This window comes from Oikopleura dioica, chromosome 1 (genome assembly GCF_907165135.1).
Source record: "Oikopleura dioica chromosome 1, OKI2018_I68_1.0, whole genome shotgun sequence".
NCBI lineage: Eukaryota > Metazoa > Chordata > Appendicularia > Copelata > Oikopleuridae > Oikopleura > Oikopleura dioica.
The window spans coordinates 174,001-190,706 of record NC_137291.1 but is presented as its reverse complement, the minus strand read 5'-3'; the positions used below and the strand labels follow the sequence as shown (position 1 = coordinate 190,706).

General features: G+C 37.8%; 1 protein-coding gene across 1 annotated transcript; it reads right to left on the bottom strand.

Annotated features, from left to right (window-relative positions):
• Positions 1–1,828: 1,828 nt before the first annotated feature.
• LOC145702385 (UDP-GlcNAc:betaGal beta-1,3-N-acetylglucosaminyltransferase 7-like) lies at positions 1,829–16,149 on the bottom strand. The gene is made up of 6 exons (XM_081779610.1): positions 15,592–16,149; positions 7,015–7,195; positions 6,740–6,976; positions 3,722–3,857; positions 3,293–3,555; positions 1,829–2,350 (listed from the first exon to the last, which is right to left on the bottom strand). The coding sequence occupies exons 1-6, from the start codon at positions 15,619–15,621 to the stop codon at positions 2,055–2,057; spliced, it is 1,143 nt and encodes a 380-aa protein (XP_081635736.1). The 5' UTR covers positions 15,622–16,149; the 3' UTR covers positions 1,829–2,054.
• Between the last annotated feature and the right edge of the window lie 557 nt (positions 16,150–16,706).

The following is a 16,706-nucleotide window of genomic DNA, read 5'->3' as shown; positions in this document are numbered from 1 at the left end:
TGCCAATTCTGGCAGTCAATTGACAGTGGCAGTCGGCATTTTAAAAAAACTTGCAGTTACGAGCAGCTGCCAACCTACTGTCACTTCGAAAGATATAAATTTCTATATAAAGTTTTCTTTCTTGAACCACAAAAAAACAAGAGAAATTGGCCTAGTCAATAAGTATGACGGGCTTGCAAAAATAAAAAAAAGTATGCTGGCTAGCGTTTTCCTCCACTGTTTGCCAACTGTTATAGTTTGGCCAACATCTTGGCGCTTGTATGACTTGCTCAATTTAAATACGACCAACGATTATAAATTTGTCTCTTATGGTCTTGAATCGAGAAAAAAAAACGTCTAGAAATGAGTCCACAATAAACATAAAATGCAAGCAAAACTACTTGCATATCTTAACTGGGGTCGGCAACTTACCACTTGCCAACTTGCCAACGACTTTTATTTGAGTATTTTTTTGTAGACATGAATCAATTTGTATGGCTTTAAAAATAATTTGAACATTGCTCTTGCTCATAATTTCCCGTAGTATGAATTCATAGAAATTTTATTCATCGGTCGTTGAAAATCAATGTATGATTTTTATTCAGGAAATCTAGAAAAAAAATTCAATCTTTGTTTCTTTTATATTTATTTGAGAGTGGAGGAAATTTTAACTCGTCTGGACATTTAAACCCATTCCGGCGTTCGCAAAACCGAAAAATTTTTGGCCGAAAATCGTTCACAATTTTTTTCGAAATGTGTCCAAGCGGTAGAAAAAGACTGCTCCTGCCAAGCCAATGAGTTCTTTACCAGAAAGTGCGCGAAGCGCACACTCGCAGCAAGATATTTTTTCGTTGCGAACGGCGATCGCAAGATGACGAACGGCGTTAGCAAATTGCGAACGAAGCCGCCCTACACCCGTAATAACGAAGAGTTACAAAAGAGACATTGTTGGTATCTACAATATTTATTACAGCTCTGATCACAGAAAAATGCAGAAATATTGAAGAGTGACAGGATATTTACAAATTCATTCTAGTTAATTGTAAAGTCGTCGAAGAATCCTCCTGATCCTCTTAAACAGTGAAAGAAACAGTGTGTCGGACCATTGGCAACTGCTTATTTAAATTAATTTCTTTGTTTCTCGCAAAATGCCGGGCCATTCCAGTTTAAATTTGTATGCCCTTGTCTTGAGCGATTTCTCGGAAGATTCCAGTAAACATCACATCCTCGAGGATGAAACCAGATAGGCTTTTAATTGGTCAAAAAGAGATCAAAATTATGATTTTAAAAGCGACCGTTCCGATGAGTTCTCGCAATTTCAAAAATGTCCTCTGAAGCTTTTTTCGAAAAAGATGCAGCAGGTCCATTCTGGGTTCGGCAAGCTGAGCTGTGTTAAAACCTGTCACAGGTCCTGTTTCCTGTTTTTGGGGAACCTGTCTGAGTACCTGTGTAAAATCGGGTAATAATGAGCCCAGGGTCCATTGGCAATGGACCATTGCAAAAAGCAGCCATTTACTGCATTACAACATTACTACCCTACTTAATTTCTAACTTTGTTTTCGTCGGTTTTCGCTGTTTTTACGTGTCTTTCGGTAGGTTTTCTTAGTGTCAGCGGAAGGGCTGCAGCGTCGGAAAGATCTCTGGCGCTGCTGTGTACGGCCCTCATCTCTCTCTCGGAGAGGGATCACTCTTGTGAGGAGCCGCCCATGACTCCTTGTTAATGACGAAGAAAGAATGCCGCTCAGAAAAAAAATCAATAAGACTCTTATATTTATTTTCTTTTGCTTTATTACAATAGAAAAAAATTGAAAATGCACAAATAAAAGGCGCATCGAAGGTAGTATGACCTCAAAATTCGGCCAAAAGCCGAATTTTTATGAAATCATATATTAATATGGATCCATATGGATGAATAATTCGGCCAGCTTGGGCAGAATTTTTCACCAGAATACTTTGTAAAATCTGAGCAATAATTCGGTCAATTTGGCCGAATTTTTCACTCAGAATTTTTGAAAATATAGACGAATTATTCGGCTATAGGTGGCCGAATTTCGAGATCATACTACGGCATCGAATCATCGATCGCAGTCCAAGTTTTCAGTCGCAACTTTGTGAAATATCAATTCTAGTTCTGCAGGATTTGACATCTCGTGCGCCACAGGCACCTTCCGTAAAGCACAGAAATCACCTTCACGAATGGCATCCTTTGAATGAAGAATTCCTTCGCAGATTTCATTCGAGCTTCGCGCTTTTTCTCGCATTCCAGAGGCATCAATAAGGGAACCAATGTAAACATCGTCCAACGGCAACACAGATACATCGGAAATTGCTTTCGCCAAATTCATTGAAAATTTCCCAGTTGTCAAATAACCTGCGCCCAGAGTTCGAAAATCTGAAAGATAATGGCGACTGCCACTGCCAAGCGTCTGCCAGCTTTTTTAAAATGGCGACTGCCAATGCCAACTGACTGCCAAAATAGGCAGCTGCCACTGGCAGCCATAGTTGGAAAAACACCCAAAAATCGCGTGCGCGTGCGAATTATTATCGAAATCCGAGTGCGCGTGCGTGCGTGCGCGTGCGTGCGTGCGCGCACGTGCGAACACGCCTGCGTATTTTTCAAGGTATATTTTCAAGTATTTTTGGCGAAAATTTTGGTTTTTTTAAGAATTTTTCTTATGAATTATGTTTTATGAAGACTTTATACCTATAGAAGGTAATCAGGGGCTCTTCCAAAAGAACGAAAAATTATTTTTCTTTGTTAAGGTATTCGCAAAATTTCCGAGGAAGGAAAAAAACTCCAAATTCCGAATAAAAACCCTTTTTTATCCTATTCGTGCGCGCACGAGCGCGAGTTTTCGAAAATCTTGCGTGCGAGTTTGTGCGCGTGCGCCGTATTTTCAAACTATCCAGTGGCAGTTACCAGTCGACTGCCAAAAGCTGCCAATTTTGATACTATTTTTAAGAATTTTTAAAGTCAAACTAAGTTAAAAACAGTCTTTTTGACGGTTTAAACTTATAGAAGAGACAATATCTGAGATAAAAATGTCTCTTTTGATTAAAATGATTGAATAATTTAGGTCTCGAGACTCTCGAGTCGAGAGCGAATTTGGATCATAACTTATGATTCATAAGCGTTGTTTTTTTTGTGGTTCTTGAAAGAAAACTTTATAAAGAAATTAACATCTTTCGAAGTTGAAGTAGGTTGACAGCTGTCAGCCCTTGAAAAATTTAACTGCCACTGCCAAGTGACTGCCGATATTGGCAGCTGCCAGTGGCAGTCGTGGCAGTACTGCCAACGAATTTCGAACTCTGCCTGCGCCAGAATAGAAATCGGGAAGACCATCTTCTTCAAAGAGTTGTTTTGGGATAAAATACTTGCTCTTTAGGTTTCTTATTGCAAGAGATTCCTTTTTCAAGCAGCCGAGAGCTTCGAACTCGTCCGTGTTCCTGAGCTTGTCAATCTCTTGTTTGAGATTTCGAGGGATCAGAAGGATGTCATCATCGCCTTTGAACACGAATTGGACAGAAGAGCAGGATTCTTTGATGAACTTTAGGAAGGCGATGTGGTAGTATGACCTCAAAATTCGGCCAAGTATAATTTGATTTTTTTATTTTTCCTAATCCTACTCCTAACCCGGGGGCTTCGCTTCCTGGGACCCCCCCTTGGGTAAAAGTACGCAGTTCCTAACCCTAAGGCCTAACCTAGGGGGCTTCGCCCCCTTGGAGCCCCCCTAACACTAACCTAAAATGAGGGTGGCCGAATTTTGAGATCATACTACGGGCGATGTCTTTGAAAGGTAGGTTGTGATGGCTTTCTTCCATGTCGAGTGTCAATATGTCATTGTTTTTCTCGATTTCTTCCTGAAGAGCATTCTGTTCTGATGATCTACCGTATTGTGGTCGGCAACTAGTCAGGAAAGCAAGGGATAGGCTTCAATAGTTTGAATTAAAAATGCAATTTTTTGAGTTCTTTAGCTTTTGCTAGGCTATTTCGCTGTCATGTAGTCTATAGAAATGGGGTAGACTATACGGGAGACCCTCGACTCGCCGGGATTTTCGCCTGATCCTCGACTCGCCGGGAAAAAATATGCAGACAGAATCCCGGCGAGTCGAGGGTCACCAACCCTAACCCTAACCCTAATCGCTAACACCATTTCTCAACACTAACCCTAAACCCTTACCTTAAACCCAAACTATAACTCCTACTGAACCATTTCTTAGGGAAATATTTGGTAAGGAATGATTTAAAATATCAAATATATCTGCGTTAAAAATGGGTTTAATTGATGATTCTAGCAATTTCTAGAAGACCCTCGACTCGCCGGGAAAAAAAATGCAAACTCCCGGCGAGTCGAGGAAATCCCGGCGAGTCGAGGGTTCCCGGACTATACTGTATAGTCTATACAAGATTTTACGATACAGATGTAAAAAGACGTAAGGGGGTGGTGGTCGAGACTAAGATTTTTCAACCTAAAAACCTCAAATTTTTTCGAATAATATATTTTATCTCTCAGTGTACAGTGAAAACCCATTTTAAGGCCACTTTTTGGATGACAACGGATTTCAAAAATGGCCTTAAAATGGATATTTTTTGCCTTGCGTCGGATGACAACAAATTTTTCCATTTTTCGGACAAAAATGAATCATAACGGGGGTCTATACGGGAATGCCCGAGTCTACTGCATGTTTCTATCGCCCGAACAAAGTATGATTCATAGCAATTGCCAAAATATGTTGTTTAAATTGGACTATAGGTGATTCTTTCTTTCATTCTCTCAAAAATATTTTTTCTGCCAACATGTCAGAGAAATGGATCAAAAATCTCTATCGAAATCGTCATGCACTCGAAATCTTCGAGAGGATTATTTACGAGAAGAAATCGATCAGTTTGAAGATCTCGATGTTGAGTAAGTGTTCTGGACAAACAAGAAAAAGAATTTGTCGAGCATTTTCTGGCGCTTCAAATTGATGAAACGCGTCCAAGTACTCCTATAGAGATTGAAGAAGTGCCTCAAGTTCAAGTGACAGACAATGCCGACACTGAAAAGCCATCGACTTCAAAATGGTCGAGGATACAGTCGAAGGTAACTAGCTTTTTTCTAGCGAAACTGTAACTTTCGGAATTCGAAAAAAAAGTGGCCTTAAAGTGGATTTTTTTTAGGATGACAGATTTTGGAGATTTTTCGAAAACGTGGCCTTTAAAGAGTGGGCCTTAAAATGGGTTTTCACTGTAAATAAGTTAAAAAGGGTCCAATTTGTGTGGGCGGCTAATTTTGAAAAAAAAAATTTTCTCGAAAAAATGGCGAAAGATTCCCTCAAAGTAGACCCATCTCTTTACCTAAAAAAGTCCATCTCCTAATCATTTTTTTCTTAAGGGACCTTGGCGAGCAAGATCGGGCGCTACTTCAAGCGCGCCTCATATATTTTTCACTAGGTGTTTTTCAAATTTTTTTTTTGAAAAAAATATCTACAAACACTTGGCGTCCTATTCCAGCTTTCTGTTTTTCTCTATCATTTATAGTAGTTTAGCAGTAATTGCAAGAACGCCCGCCGCGGAACCGATCCACTCCGGAAAAAGCTCCCTTGATCTCGCCAGGTAATTGCTATCATAGACCCTCATAAGCAACTTTTGTAGAGAATTGTCTGCTCTTTCTGCTGAATGTGCTTTCAATTTCATACAGTGAAAAATGAGGGCGCTGAATCCTTTTGAACATGAACTTCTTTCTTTCGCAATTGCGGCTTAACTATAAATGATAGAGGAAAACAGATAGCTGAAAAAGGAAGCCAAGTGTTTGTAGATATTGTTTGCAAAAAAATTTTTGATAAACATCTAGTCAAAAACATATGAGGCGCACTTGAAGTAGCGTCTGATCTATCTCGCCAAGGTCCCTTAAGGAGCCTTTGCTTTTGGCCAATTCAAACACCCTTGCTTGAACAGTATGATATTTGAAAACATATCAAATCAAGGACTGCCAGGCTTTTTCAAGGACGCAACTGTAACTGCCAACAATTGCCATTTTTTTAATTTATTGAAGATTATCAAAAATTAAAAAAAATAATTTCTGTTATATCTCCGAGTGTTAAAAAAACTAAGAAAAATAAAATTTATCTAATAAAAAATCGTCTCTTTTCAGAAAAAATTGAGAGTTAAATGAGGTGGAGTGGCAAAATTTAATCTTTATATTTTTTACTATCCGTCAAGAAAAAAATGCTATTTTTTCGAATTGAGAATTGGTCGGGAATTGACAGTTTTTGTTCCTTTTTGTGGATGTTTGTTACGACAATTTTCGTTAAAATAGCCATTAAAGTTGGCAAGAATCCGGATAAAAATGTACCGCCGCAGTGTCAAAATATCTTCCCTAGTAGAGTGGCAAATTTAATCCTCGAAACGTTTTTCTGTTGCTTTTATTTGTCGTTTTTGTAACAGTTGGTTGCGCAGATTAAATACCCTTTGTGATTTTATGATTGGTGACGCTTTATCCGCTGAGCGGATTCCGCTCTTTCGGGGTTCACTACCTATTCAATCCACTTTAATCTTTATCTTTACAAATATAACATACACAAATGACGAAAATGTCAACAAAAGAGAAAAAAAACTGTACTGCTAATTCTTGAAGAAGAACGGCATAAATTGGCAGCTACAAGGGGCAGTCGTTGCAGTACTGCCAATAGACTTTCAACTGTGCTCCAAAGCAAGCAGTGACCTGGTGATTTTTTCTGATAAACAGGCCAACTCACAAGCTACTGGCTAGTTGCCGACCCCAGCTGCCGACGAGGAACACAACTTTTATCTGGACTCCTAACCATTCCCAGATATCTTCTCTGAGCCAGGTTTGTCGTATTATTTCTCTGGCAACAGTTGATTGAGGCATTGTCTTGATTCCAAAAATGATTGAAGTCCTGGTTGAATCAGCAAAATGACAGCTTTCAGGCTTTGCGAGGATCTTTGGGTTGAAATGACGATTGAATCTTATGATTGAATTTACGCTTGAATAGCCTTAATTCGATTATTAAATGAAAAAGAACTGAATGTACCTGGATAGAAGCATTTATTGGTGACAATGTCTTTTCTTCTGATTCCTTGAAGATCTGGATAATTTTCCTCAAGCTTTTCAAGATCAAGAAAAATGTCATTCACACTTTCTGAGCATTCATCATTGATTTTTATTGTTCCTTTGATCACTTGATCGTTTCCAAAGATTTTTATCAAAATAACCTTGAAAAAATTATTATTATTAAATTAAGGGGGGGGGGGGTCGTCAATATCCGGATTACGGAAAAACAAAAATGCGGGAAAACCTGATTCTATTGAAAATATTTGATTCCTTAGGTAAAAAGGGAAGGGTCGAAAAAAAATTTCTTGGAAAAATTTTTCAAAAATAAAGGTTAAGGGGGTCCCCATTGCTTTTGCAAAAGACGGAATTTTAAAATTCTTTAATAATTTTTAAAATGTAGGAGTTTATTGCAGTTTGCTTAGCAAACAACTCCTACATTTATCTACACGATGTCATTTATCAATTTTTAAAAAGCTAATGTAAAGAGCAACAAAAAATTTCTTGACCATTTTTCTTTATTGTCAAGAGAATGTCCCGAAAATTGAGCTTGAAGTCGCCGATTTTGATGTCTAAGTGTGAAAATGAAAAAATTATCCCATTTTTAAATCAGTCGTACTGCCTTATACGACACATTTTTAGAGAGCTTTTAAGCTCAGCTTTCTATGTATGCCAAAAAATAAGAGTCTGGGTTATGCCCGGAAGGCAATTCAAAGGGCCGAAATTTTTAAAATCGTACTTTTTTTTCATCGTCGATATTACATAAACATTTTTTGGGGTATCCAGCTATTCTTCATTACATTTTTAGATCAAGGTTAGTTGTTTCGAAAAACATACCTAGTTTGAAAAAAATCTGTTACTTTTTGGGCTTGAGGCGTGTTTGAAAATGACCCAAAATAGGTATTCTTCTCGAGTAAGACCTCTTTTGAGCTCTCTAGCGCCTAAACTGCTTGATAATTTTTTTTCTCCAAATTTACATTTTTAGTTGAAGGTTAGATCTACAATTTAAAAGTTGAAGAATTCAAAAATAAAAGAGCATCTGTTGGTCAGCGCTGTTCAAAAATGGGTGATTTCGCAAAAACCAATGGGGACCCCCTTAAAGTGGGGGCGTCTCCCGAACAAAAATTCTCAAAACCCTGACTTTTTTTCGCCAATCAAATATAATTAACAGATAGATGGGACCCTTAAGGGGGGGGGTCGTCAACATGGATCTTCATGGGTTATCAAAATCACACTTATACAAAAGTGTGCATATGAATAATATATTTTTGGAATTGTCAGATCCTGCTGAAATGAGACTTCACTTTTTTCTTGGCCTACCCTACTATTGAGCCTTAAATTTTCTGATAAAAATAAGTTTTAGGGGGTTAAATTGAGAAAATTGTTAAAAAATGATCGTTTTTGGTCGATTTTCGCGAAAATGGCCCTACTTTGACGGGATTTTCGACCCATTTTTTCTGGCAAAAAATTTTTCTAGTTTTCGCCGATGAATTATTTAAACCCTTTTCTATTCACCCGTAAATTCGAATTTCTCTCAACCAAGCAGGTTTTCCCGCTTTTTTGTTCAAGAGAAACCCCGATATTGACGACCTCCCCCTTAAGAATTAATCGGCAATCAAATAATTAAGGGTCAGTGTCTCAGAAAAAAATGGGTGTAGGGCGGCCACGTCCTGCAGCAGAACGGCGTTCTGAAAATGCAGAACCGCCGCACGCTTATAGTATAAGCTTATACTCAAAGCATAGTGCGAAAAAATACGTGCGCGTGCGGCGCACGTGCGCATGCGTGCGTGTTTTGCGCACGCGCACGCACTCGAACGCGAGATTTTCGAAGACTCACGCACGCGCACCCGGAGATAAAAAGAGCGCACGTGCGCGCACGCGTGCAAATGTGAAAAATAGGGAAAAATCTCTTCAAAATTTTGAGTTTTTGTCCTTCCAAAAAATTTTTCTCAAAAACCTAAACAAAGAAAAATCATTTTATTTATTTATATATATTTTTTGAAGAGCCCTTGACTTATTTCTATAGAATCAAAGTCAATATTAAACTTAATTTATACAAAAATTGATCACAATTACCTAAATTTTAGCTAAAAACACAAGAAAATATCATGTTAAAAGGTTCGCACGTGGGCGCACGTGCGCGCACGCACCCGCACGCGGGTTCTTAAAATCAATGCGCACGGGATTTTTAAAAATTCGCGCACGCGCACGCACGCGCACGCGGTTTTCGGGTGTTTTTTCCAATTTTGACTCAAAGTAAAACTCGATTTTTATCGGGTTTTACATGGACTAATAAAAAAAAAGCTAGAAACAAAGAATTTTTAGATTTTGATAAGGAATTCAAAAATATAGTCAAAATTATTTATTTCGAAAATTTCGTAAGTTTATTTTGACTTCTCGGTTGGGAAAAGAAGGGTATTAAGAATCTATCGGCTAAGAATTTCTCGAGTCTTCGCAGAAATTTCGTGCACTTCTTTACCAAACGTGTCCGAAAAAACACGACGAAAAAATCAGAAAATTGCCAAAATGGAAATTTTGGGTTCATTTTTAGACAAGTTTTGGACCATTTTTTCTGGTCAAAATTTTTTCTTCTTTTCGCCGATAGATTTTCAACCCTTTTATTATCACTCAAAAAGTCCAAATTTTTCCAGCCAATCAGGTTTTTCGGAATTTTGTTCCTAAAAATACCGATTCTCGTCGACCCCCGACTTAAAGGCTTTTTTCGCTTACTATTACGGTAACAAGAGCAAAAACAATATTCATAGTCTGCTTCTGGTTTCTCTTGTATCTTGTCATTGTGAATTACAGTGGCAACTAATTGCCCCAAAAACAAGCTCCTCTAGCTAGTTCTTCAATAACAACGTCTAGAAAATCATGATGCGAGATTCTTTGGCGTATTCTAGCGTGATTAAAAATGCCTGATTAAAGCACAAAAATTTAAACACCCCTTGCGCACGCAAAACGTTCTCTTTTCGACTCCTTGTGGCTTAAAAAAACCCATAAATTTTGGTTATTGGCGTTCATTATCGTTATCCTAGAACAAATCAATTTATTTTAATAAATTTTAACACATTCTTCCTTCTGAAAAATTGAGCAAAAATTTTTGGTAAAAAGCGAAAGCGAAGCGAATTCGCCTCGTGAAGCCAAGCGAATCCTGACGCCTGATTATAAGGATACTCAAGAGTATAGAACCAAAAACACAGAAGTTTTCTTTGTTGATTTTGAGGACCATAAATGCAAAAAATCAAGATGGGTTAATGAATTTTTCGGTTCAGTTTGAATCGTTGTAATCCTATCAACTACTGAAAATACTTGATATAAACAGAATCCATTTCTATTTTAATTGATTAGATATTATAAGTGACATCGTTGATAAATGATTAAAGAAAAAAATGCAAAAACTCAATCATTTTATTGATAAGTAATCGATTAATAAGAAATTGGTTTTTGCCATAGTTGAAAAAAATACCCGAAACTCGCGTGCGAATTTTTCTCGAAATTACAGTTTGTTTCCATTTTTCCGGAGTCCATTTTTCCGGACACTTTTCCGATTATAAGGCATTTAAGTTGGGCACTGCAAAATTAACCATGGTCCAATTTTCCGGACATTTTTCAACAAAACGTCTTTTGGGCCCCTAGGCTAATAGGTTTTCTTGTGTCATCGTTAGGTAAGAAGCCGAGTCATCGTCGGAGCTAGCTATTATTGCTATTATTGGGCTGTTAGGCGACGTGGCTTTACCAAGCATCTCTCGACCCACTCATATATTTAGCCTAGGGGCCCAAAAGACGTTTTGGGCCACACATGCAGCAACAGGAAAGACGTTTTAGGCCGCACATGCAGCAACTGGACGACGTTTTAGGCCACCACCTATTTTAGTAAACAAATTACATATTGACTGCTTTGTTAACGGGTTTATGATCGAGCATTTTATATCATTTCACCATGAAGATCCCTCAGAAGACCTGACCTTGATTTTAGTCAGTATTTGCGTATGGTCACCATATTATTTCGCGAGTTGCTGAGTGTAAGCGCTTATTTATCGCATCGATATTTTAAGAATATTTGTCTTATTATATGATATAGCATTCTTTTTAATTCTTGGAAGATGTTTTTGATAAGAATCAACCTAATAGAGAGTCAAAAGTAAATACAGACAGTTCATAGTTTCATATTATGGTCTTTTATTGTGCTCTTTTTTAAGATCTAGAATGATTTGGGTGATAATGAGTTTCTCATTTTCAAGAATCGAAATAAGGGTGAACGGCATTCTGCAAATGCAGAATGGCATTCTGTAAATACAGAACTGCGTTCTGCACTAAAAAAGATACCGATGAAAGAAGGGGGTTTCCCTGGACTCGAGCCCGAATAAACGACACCAAGTGTGCGTTTTTCGCTTTTTCACTAAGCGGAGAACAACGCGGAAGAACCCGCCAGAGGAAGACTTCCCTTTTACGAAAAGAAAATCCTCTCACTGAACACTTGCATTTTTGGATTTTTTGGAACTCAAAATACTCATATACCTCTATTCCTATATACGTCCTATACTACCTATATTCGTCATGAAATTTTTTTTTGAGAAAAATCGAAAATTTTCATTTTTTTTGAAAAGTAATAAAAATAATTTTAAAAACAGAAAGAACTGATTAAAATTGGACGATTTTTTGAATTTCTGCGCAAAAGCTCTTGATAATCTTTTTAATCTTTGTATTTAGAGCAAATCTACTGTCACAGTAAAATGCTTTGATTAGAGCGCCTTGTGAGAATGACAAATATTATAAAAATTTGATTTCTTGATCTTGATTTTGATTTTAAAAACCGAGTAATCCGATCAAAAACCCGAAAACCGAGCGACCAAAAAACGGACCAGACCGACCGAACCGACAACGGATACGGCCTCTTATAGCAGGGACTGTCCAAACGGGAAAAAAGAACTTCTCCACGCACTCGCTAGAGCGAATTCTAAAAGGGCGCGCGAGAGGCGCGAGGGTGGAGCAGCTGAGGCACACGCGAGTAACGCGGTAGGAGATGGGCACACCCGGTAGGTATAATGGGGGTAAGAGGGATTCGCCTGCCCCCCAGCGGGTGACAAGCCCTACACGGCCGAACTGCCCAACTCTGCGGGAAACAGCGAGGCTCACTGGGAAATCGCAAATTTATCGAGGAAAATACAAATTTGACCATGGTCCATGGAGATTCCAAAAATCACACTTAAAACTTCCGAAAACGTGAGTTTATTCAATAAAACCTCCATCAAAGTTCATCCTATTGTAATCAAATTTTAATCCAGCTGTCTTGTGATCTTCTCTTCTGTTTGAAAAGTCTTTTTTAATCATCCAGCTAATCTCTTATTACGTTTCATCCTCATCCAGCTGATCTGGGAGACTAAATCTTTCCACCCACCAAGACTGAGTCTCAACTTTCAATTTATCTGAAAATCATCTTGACCCGAACTGCCTAACCATACTGTATGGTATGGACCATACAGTATATCATATATAGCCCATTTCATCATGCATTGTTTTGCTGAAAATAACTCTTTTTCGATAATTGTGTATCTTGACTGAGTTTCATTAAAATTACCACTATTATAGCCCACAGGAATCAAGCACTCGCTCGAATGATGATGAGACTCCTCCCTACAATTTTTCTCACAGATATACAGGACACCACCATAGGCATTATTTGACGCATCTGTTTCAAGAACAAACAGTGCGTCTTCTACAGGGGTTATTTTAAGTTTCATCGCATTATCACAAATAATACTCTGAAGCTTTTTAAAGGCTTCAGTAGCATCATTCGTCCATAAAAACCCATTTCTCCAAGTTTTTGTTATAGGTAATGCGATAGCCGCAAAATTTTTAATAAAACGCCTATGAAAATTCAAAAGCCCAAAAAGGCTTTGTGCACTTTCTTTGGAGCATGGAATTTGTAAATTTTTTATTGCTTGAATTTTATCAGTTGAAGGAGAAATATTGCCATCCGAAATAAAATAGCCGCAAAATGTCACTGATCTCGTAAAAAATGAAGCTTTACGTGAATTTATTCTTAAATTATTTGCGTCTAGAATGTGAAAAAACTTTTTGATATTTAAGAAATGCTGTTCTTCTGTTTTACTATGAATAAGAATATCATCCATGTACGGTAAAATCTCAGATTTTTCTACGCCTCTAAGGGCCTGATCAATAACTCTCATGAAAAAACTTGGAGCATTTCGACAGCCCATCGGCATTCGCAAAAATCTAAATTGTCCAAATTCGTTTGAGAATGCGGTTTTATCTTTTGCCTCCTCTGAGAGAGCGATCTGGTGGAAACCCTTAATCAAATCTATCGAAGAAAAAATAGTGCTTTTATCTAAGTAAGACAAAGAATCCTCTAAATTTGGCAGTGGATGATGTATCTGTACTGTTTCATCGTTCAATTTTCTAAAATCGATAACGAGACGGAATTGCCCATTCTTTTTTCTGACCAAAATACATGGACTATTCCATGGGCTTGTGCATCGTTCTATCAATTTATTACCCATAAATTTGTCTAAAAGATCTCGAAGAACATTTCGTAAGCTAAAAGCGGTGCGATATGGAGCTGATGAGATTGGGAATTCTGTATCTGTGTCTATTGAAAATTTTTCAATCGTACATTCGGGGAGTTCATCATCATCATCCAAAAAAAGGTGAACAAAATCATCAAGAAGGGCGTCAAAATTCATTTTTATTTTTGGAGAGTTAATCCTTCCGACGGAAATATTTTTCAAGTTTTTATGCTTTATATTTTTGATTCTTGCAATCTCGACAATTTCGTGCAATTTAACAAAAATCGTACCCGCGGGGATTCTTATTACTGTATCTGTCGGATTAACAACAAGAAGACGAAACTTTGGGGAATTTTTATCGACAACCTGAAAGCTAGGAATAAGCTGCAATTTTGAATTTCCAAGATTAGATTGATCGAATGAGAGACTTTTTGAGCGGTCAAGATTGTCTATTTTTAAATCAATAATGAATTCTGATTTTGGCCTAAATAAAAAAGTTTCCGTCGAGAATGCATCATATTCACTGCTATTTTTCTTATCATCATTGTCCTCGACAGTGTCTTCCGCAACAACTTGATTTAATTTCGCAAAACGCTCTATCGGTCCAGATTGAATAATTCTACGGCGATGTAGATTAATCATTATTTCATTATCTTGTATAGCAGGAACACCCAAAATAGGGCTAAGATTATCGGGAACGACATAAAACTCTGATTTGCCCCAATTAACATTTTCGATAATTATATCCGCTTCGACTTTCCCCAAAATCTCAATATGTCCGCCGGAATAATTAACTGCTTCAGTTTTTGTTTTTTGAATTTTTATGTTTTTTGGTACATTTTTCTTACAAATACAATTTAATTGTGAACCGGTATCTAACAAAAATCGAACAGGTGAGTTAAAAATATTTACATTTACATAAAATTGCTCTCCAATTTTGTTAATTGAGATTTTTGGAACGGTTATTTGACCAGAATTCGCTCCAAAATCTAGTTTTTTGCCTGATCTTGGCTGTTATTCTCCCGTCTTTTCAAGCAGTATCTGCCAATATGACCAAAACCCTGACACTCATAACACTTAATCTTGGGGCACCTCGGTTTGACATGACCCCATTGTTGGCAATTTTGGCAAAAAGGGGCCGCTTGGGGCGGTTGTTGAAATCTCGGAAACGGAAACGGGGGGATAAAATTTGCTGAGGCAGGCGGGTTTGCAGGTCTGCTCATATCCTGATTTTTGGCCTTTTTTTCGAGTTCAATTTTAGCTACTGTCGCCGTAAGCTGTTTGATCTGTTCTAATAATTCGGCATTCTTGCGTTCATAATTTGTCTCCATCTGAGTCAATTTCGAATCCAAAAGGTCACTCGTTCGATCAACAAAGGATGCCAGATTAGCAGACTCAATCGAAGAAACATTGACACTTAAATATCTCTCTCGAGAATCCAAAAAGGTCGCAATTTCCTGAGCACTTTTCTTACCGAACCCGTGATCACGCAAAAATGATTTATTCGCCGGTTCCAGATTTTTCAAAAAATGAGCGTTGACGATAAACGCAACCGCATCTGGCTTATCAGAGATAATTTCCGCGACTGACTTTATTCGTGTCAAAAATGAGGAGAACTTTTCATTCATTTCCGATCTACGGCAAAGATTTTCAAGTTCGATCCCCGCCCGCTCTCGCTTTTCTTCCTCTGACTCTGTTCCAAAAACCGATTCCAAAAATTCAAAAGTTTCCTTCATGTTTTCAAAATTGGCCATCTCTCGCCCGTAATTATTCACGAATTCATGCGAGCAATTATTGCGAATGCAATCAACAACTTGTCGAGCAAAAGCTTTTTCCAAATTTTCTCGATCAGACTCTCGATTATGATCTTTTATACTTTTATCGAAAATTTTTTCCATCGCTTTAATTTTGTCGCTCAAATTATTTTTAGAAATCAAAAATTCATAAGAAAGCATATTCGGCCGAAAAAATTGACGAGAATTGAGGGAGGGAAATGAAGCGAAAAGTAATTCTTCGGGCATTTTATTCACCTTGAAGTTGGCTTCCGGCGTGGGCACCATGATGCCGATTAACTGCAAATCTCTCTAAGCTAGAATTCCTGCTGAAGAATGAGGCCAAAATACGAAACGTGGCTGTATTATTTTTGGTTTGAAGAGAGTGATTTCCAAATTTTCAAATTTTCAATTTTGCATTTCGCGCAGGTGCTTTCATTTCCAAATAAGGCGCAGCGCATTTCGCGCCGCTGTTTTTCTTTCCAAATATGGTGAAGCGCTTTCGCGCATTTGTTTTTCTTCGTTGATTTCAATTTCGCTTCAACAGCCACGTTCGCTTCGAATTTTATCGCAAAAATTCAATTTTATCAATAAGTTCAATTTCCAACTATGTTGCCATATCCCTTATCGATAAAAATCCTTTTCGTTAAAATGTTTACCAAAGCCAGTTCCATATTCGTTGTCAGTCCATTGCGTGATCGTTGTCGTTGGAGAAGAAGTCGCCGCCATTGTTGAAGCTGCAGTTTTGTCGGTTTTGAGGAGAATGGTCAGTTTCCCTAAAGCGAGCCAAAAAGGTGTTCAATCAATTTTGCCTACCAGGAGCACTTACAGACAGCGCCATCCCGAGGAGCACGGGGTCACACTGTCAAGCCGCGCAAAGCGGAACTCAGCTAGAGGATGAAAGTATCATGCAACAGCTTCGAAGTAGTTGAAGAAGAATACCAGTTGAATAGTCCAATTGTCGAGAAGATGTCGTCGTTTGAAATCATAGAAGAGTCAGCTTGATCCATCAAATAATATTTACCAGAGCAGAATATTGGAAAGAGATTGTGAGCACTAGAATTTTTTAACAAAAACCGTCGAAACGGGTGGCTAATGTGCCTTTGTGAGTGTGAAATAACGCGTACGTTATGAAGGAAAAATAGAGATTTTATGAACTCATGCATTATCCGAGATTTGGCTCCAAAATCATCAGAACAATTTAACCGTGAATTTCATGCTCGATCAACCTAATTGGCGTAAAATAATTTGTGAGAGATAAATTCAATTTTAATTTTTTTGTCTTAGTTCTTTCCCGTATTCGTATCAACGATGACCATCGAAAAAAATTTTTTTTTATTTGAATTTTTTTTCTGTTGGTTTTGAAAGGCTCT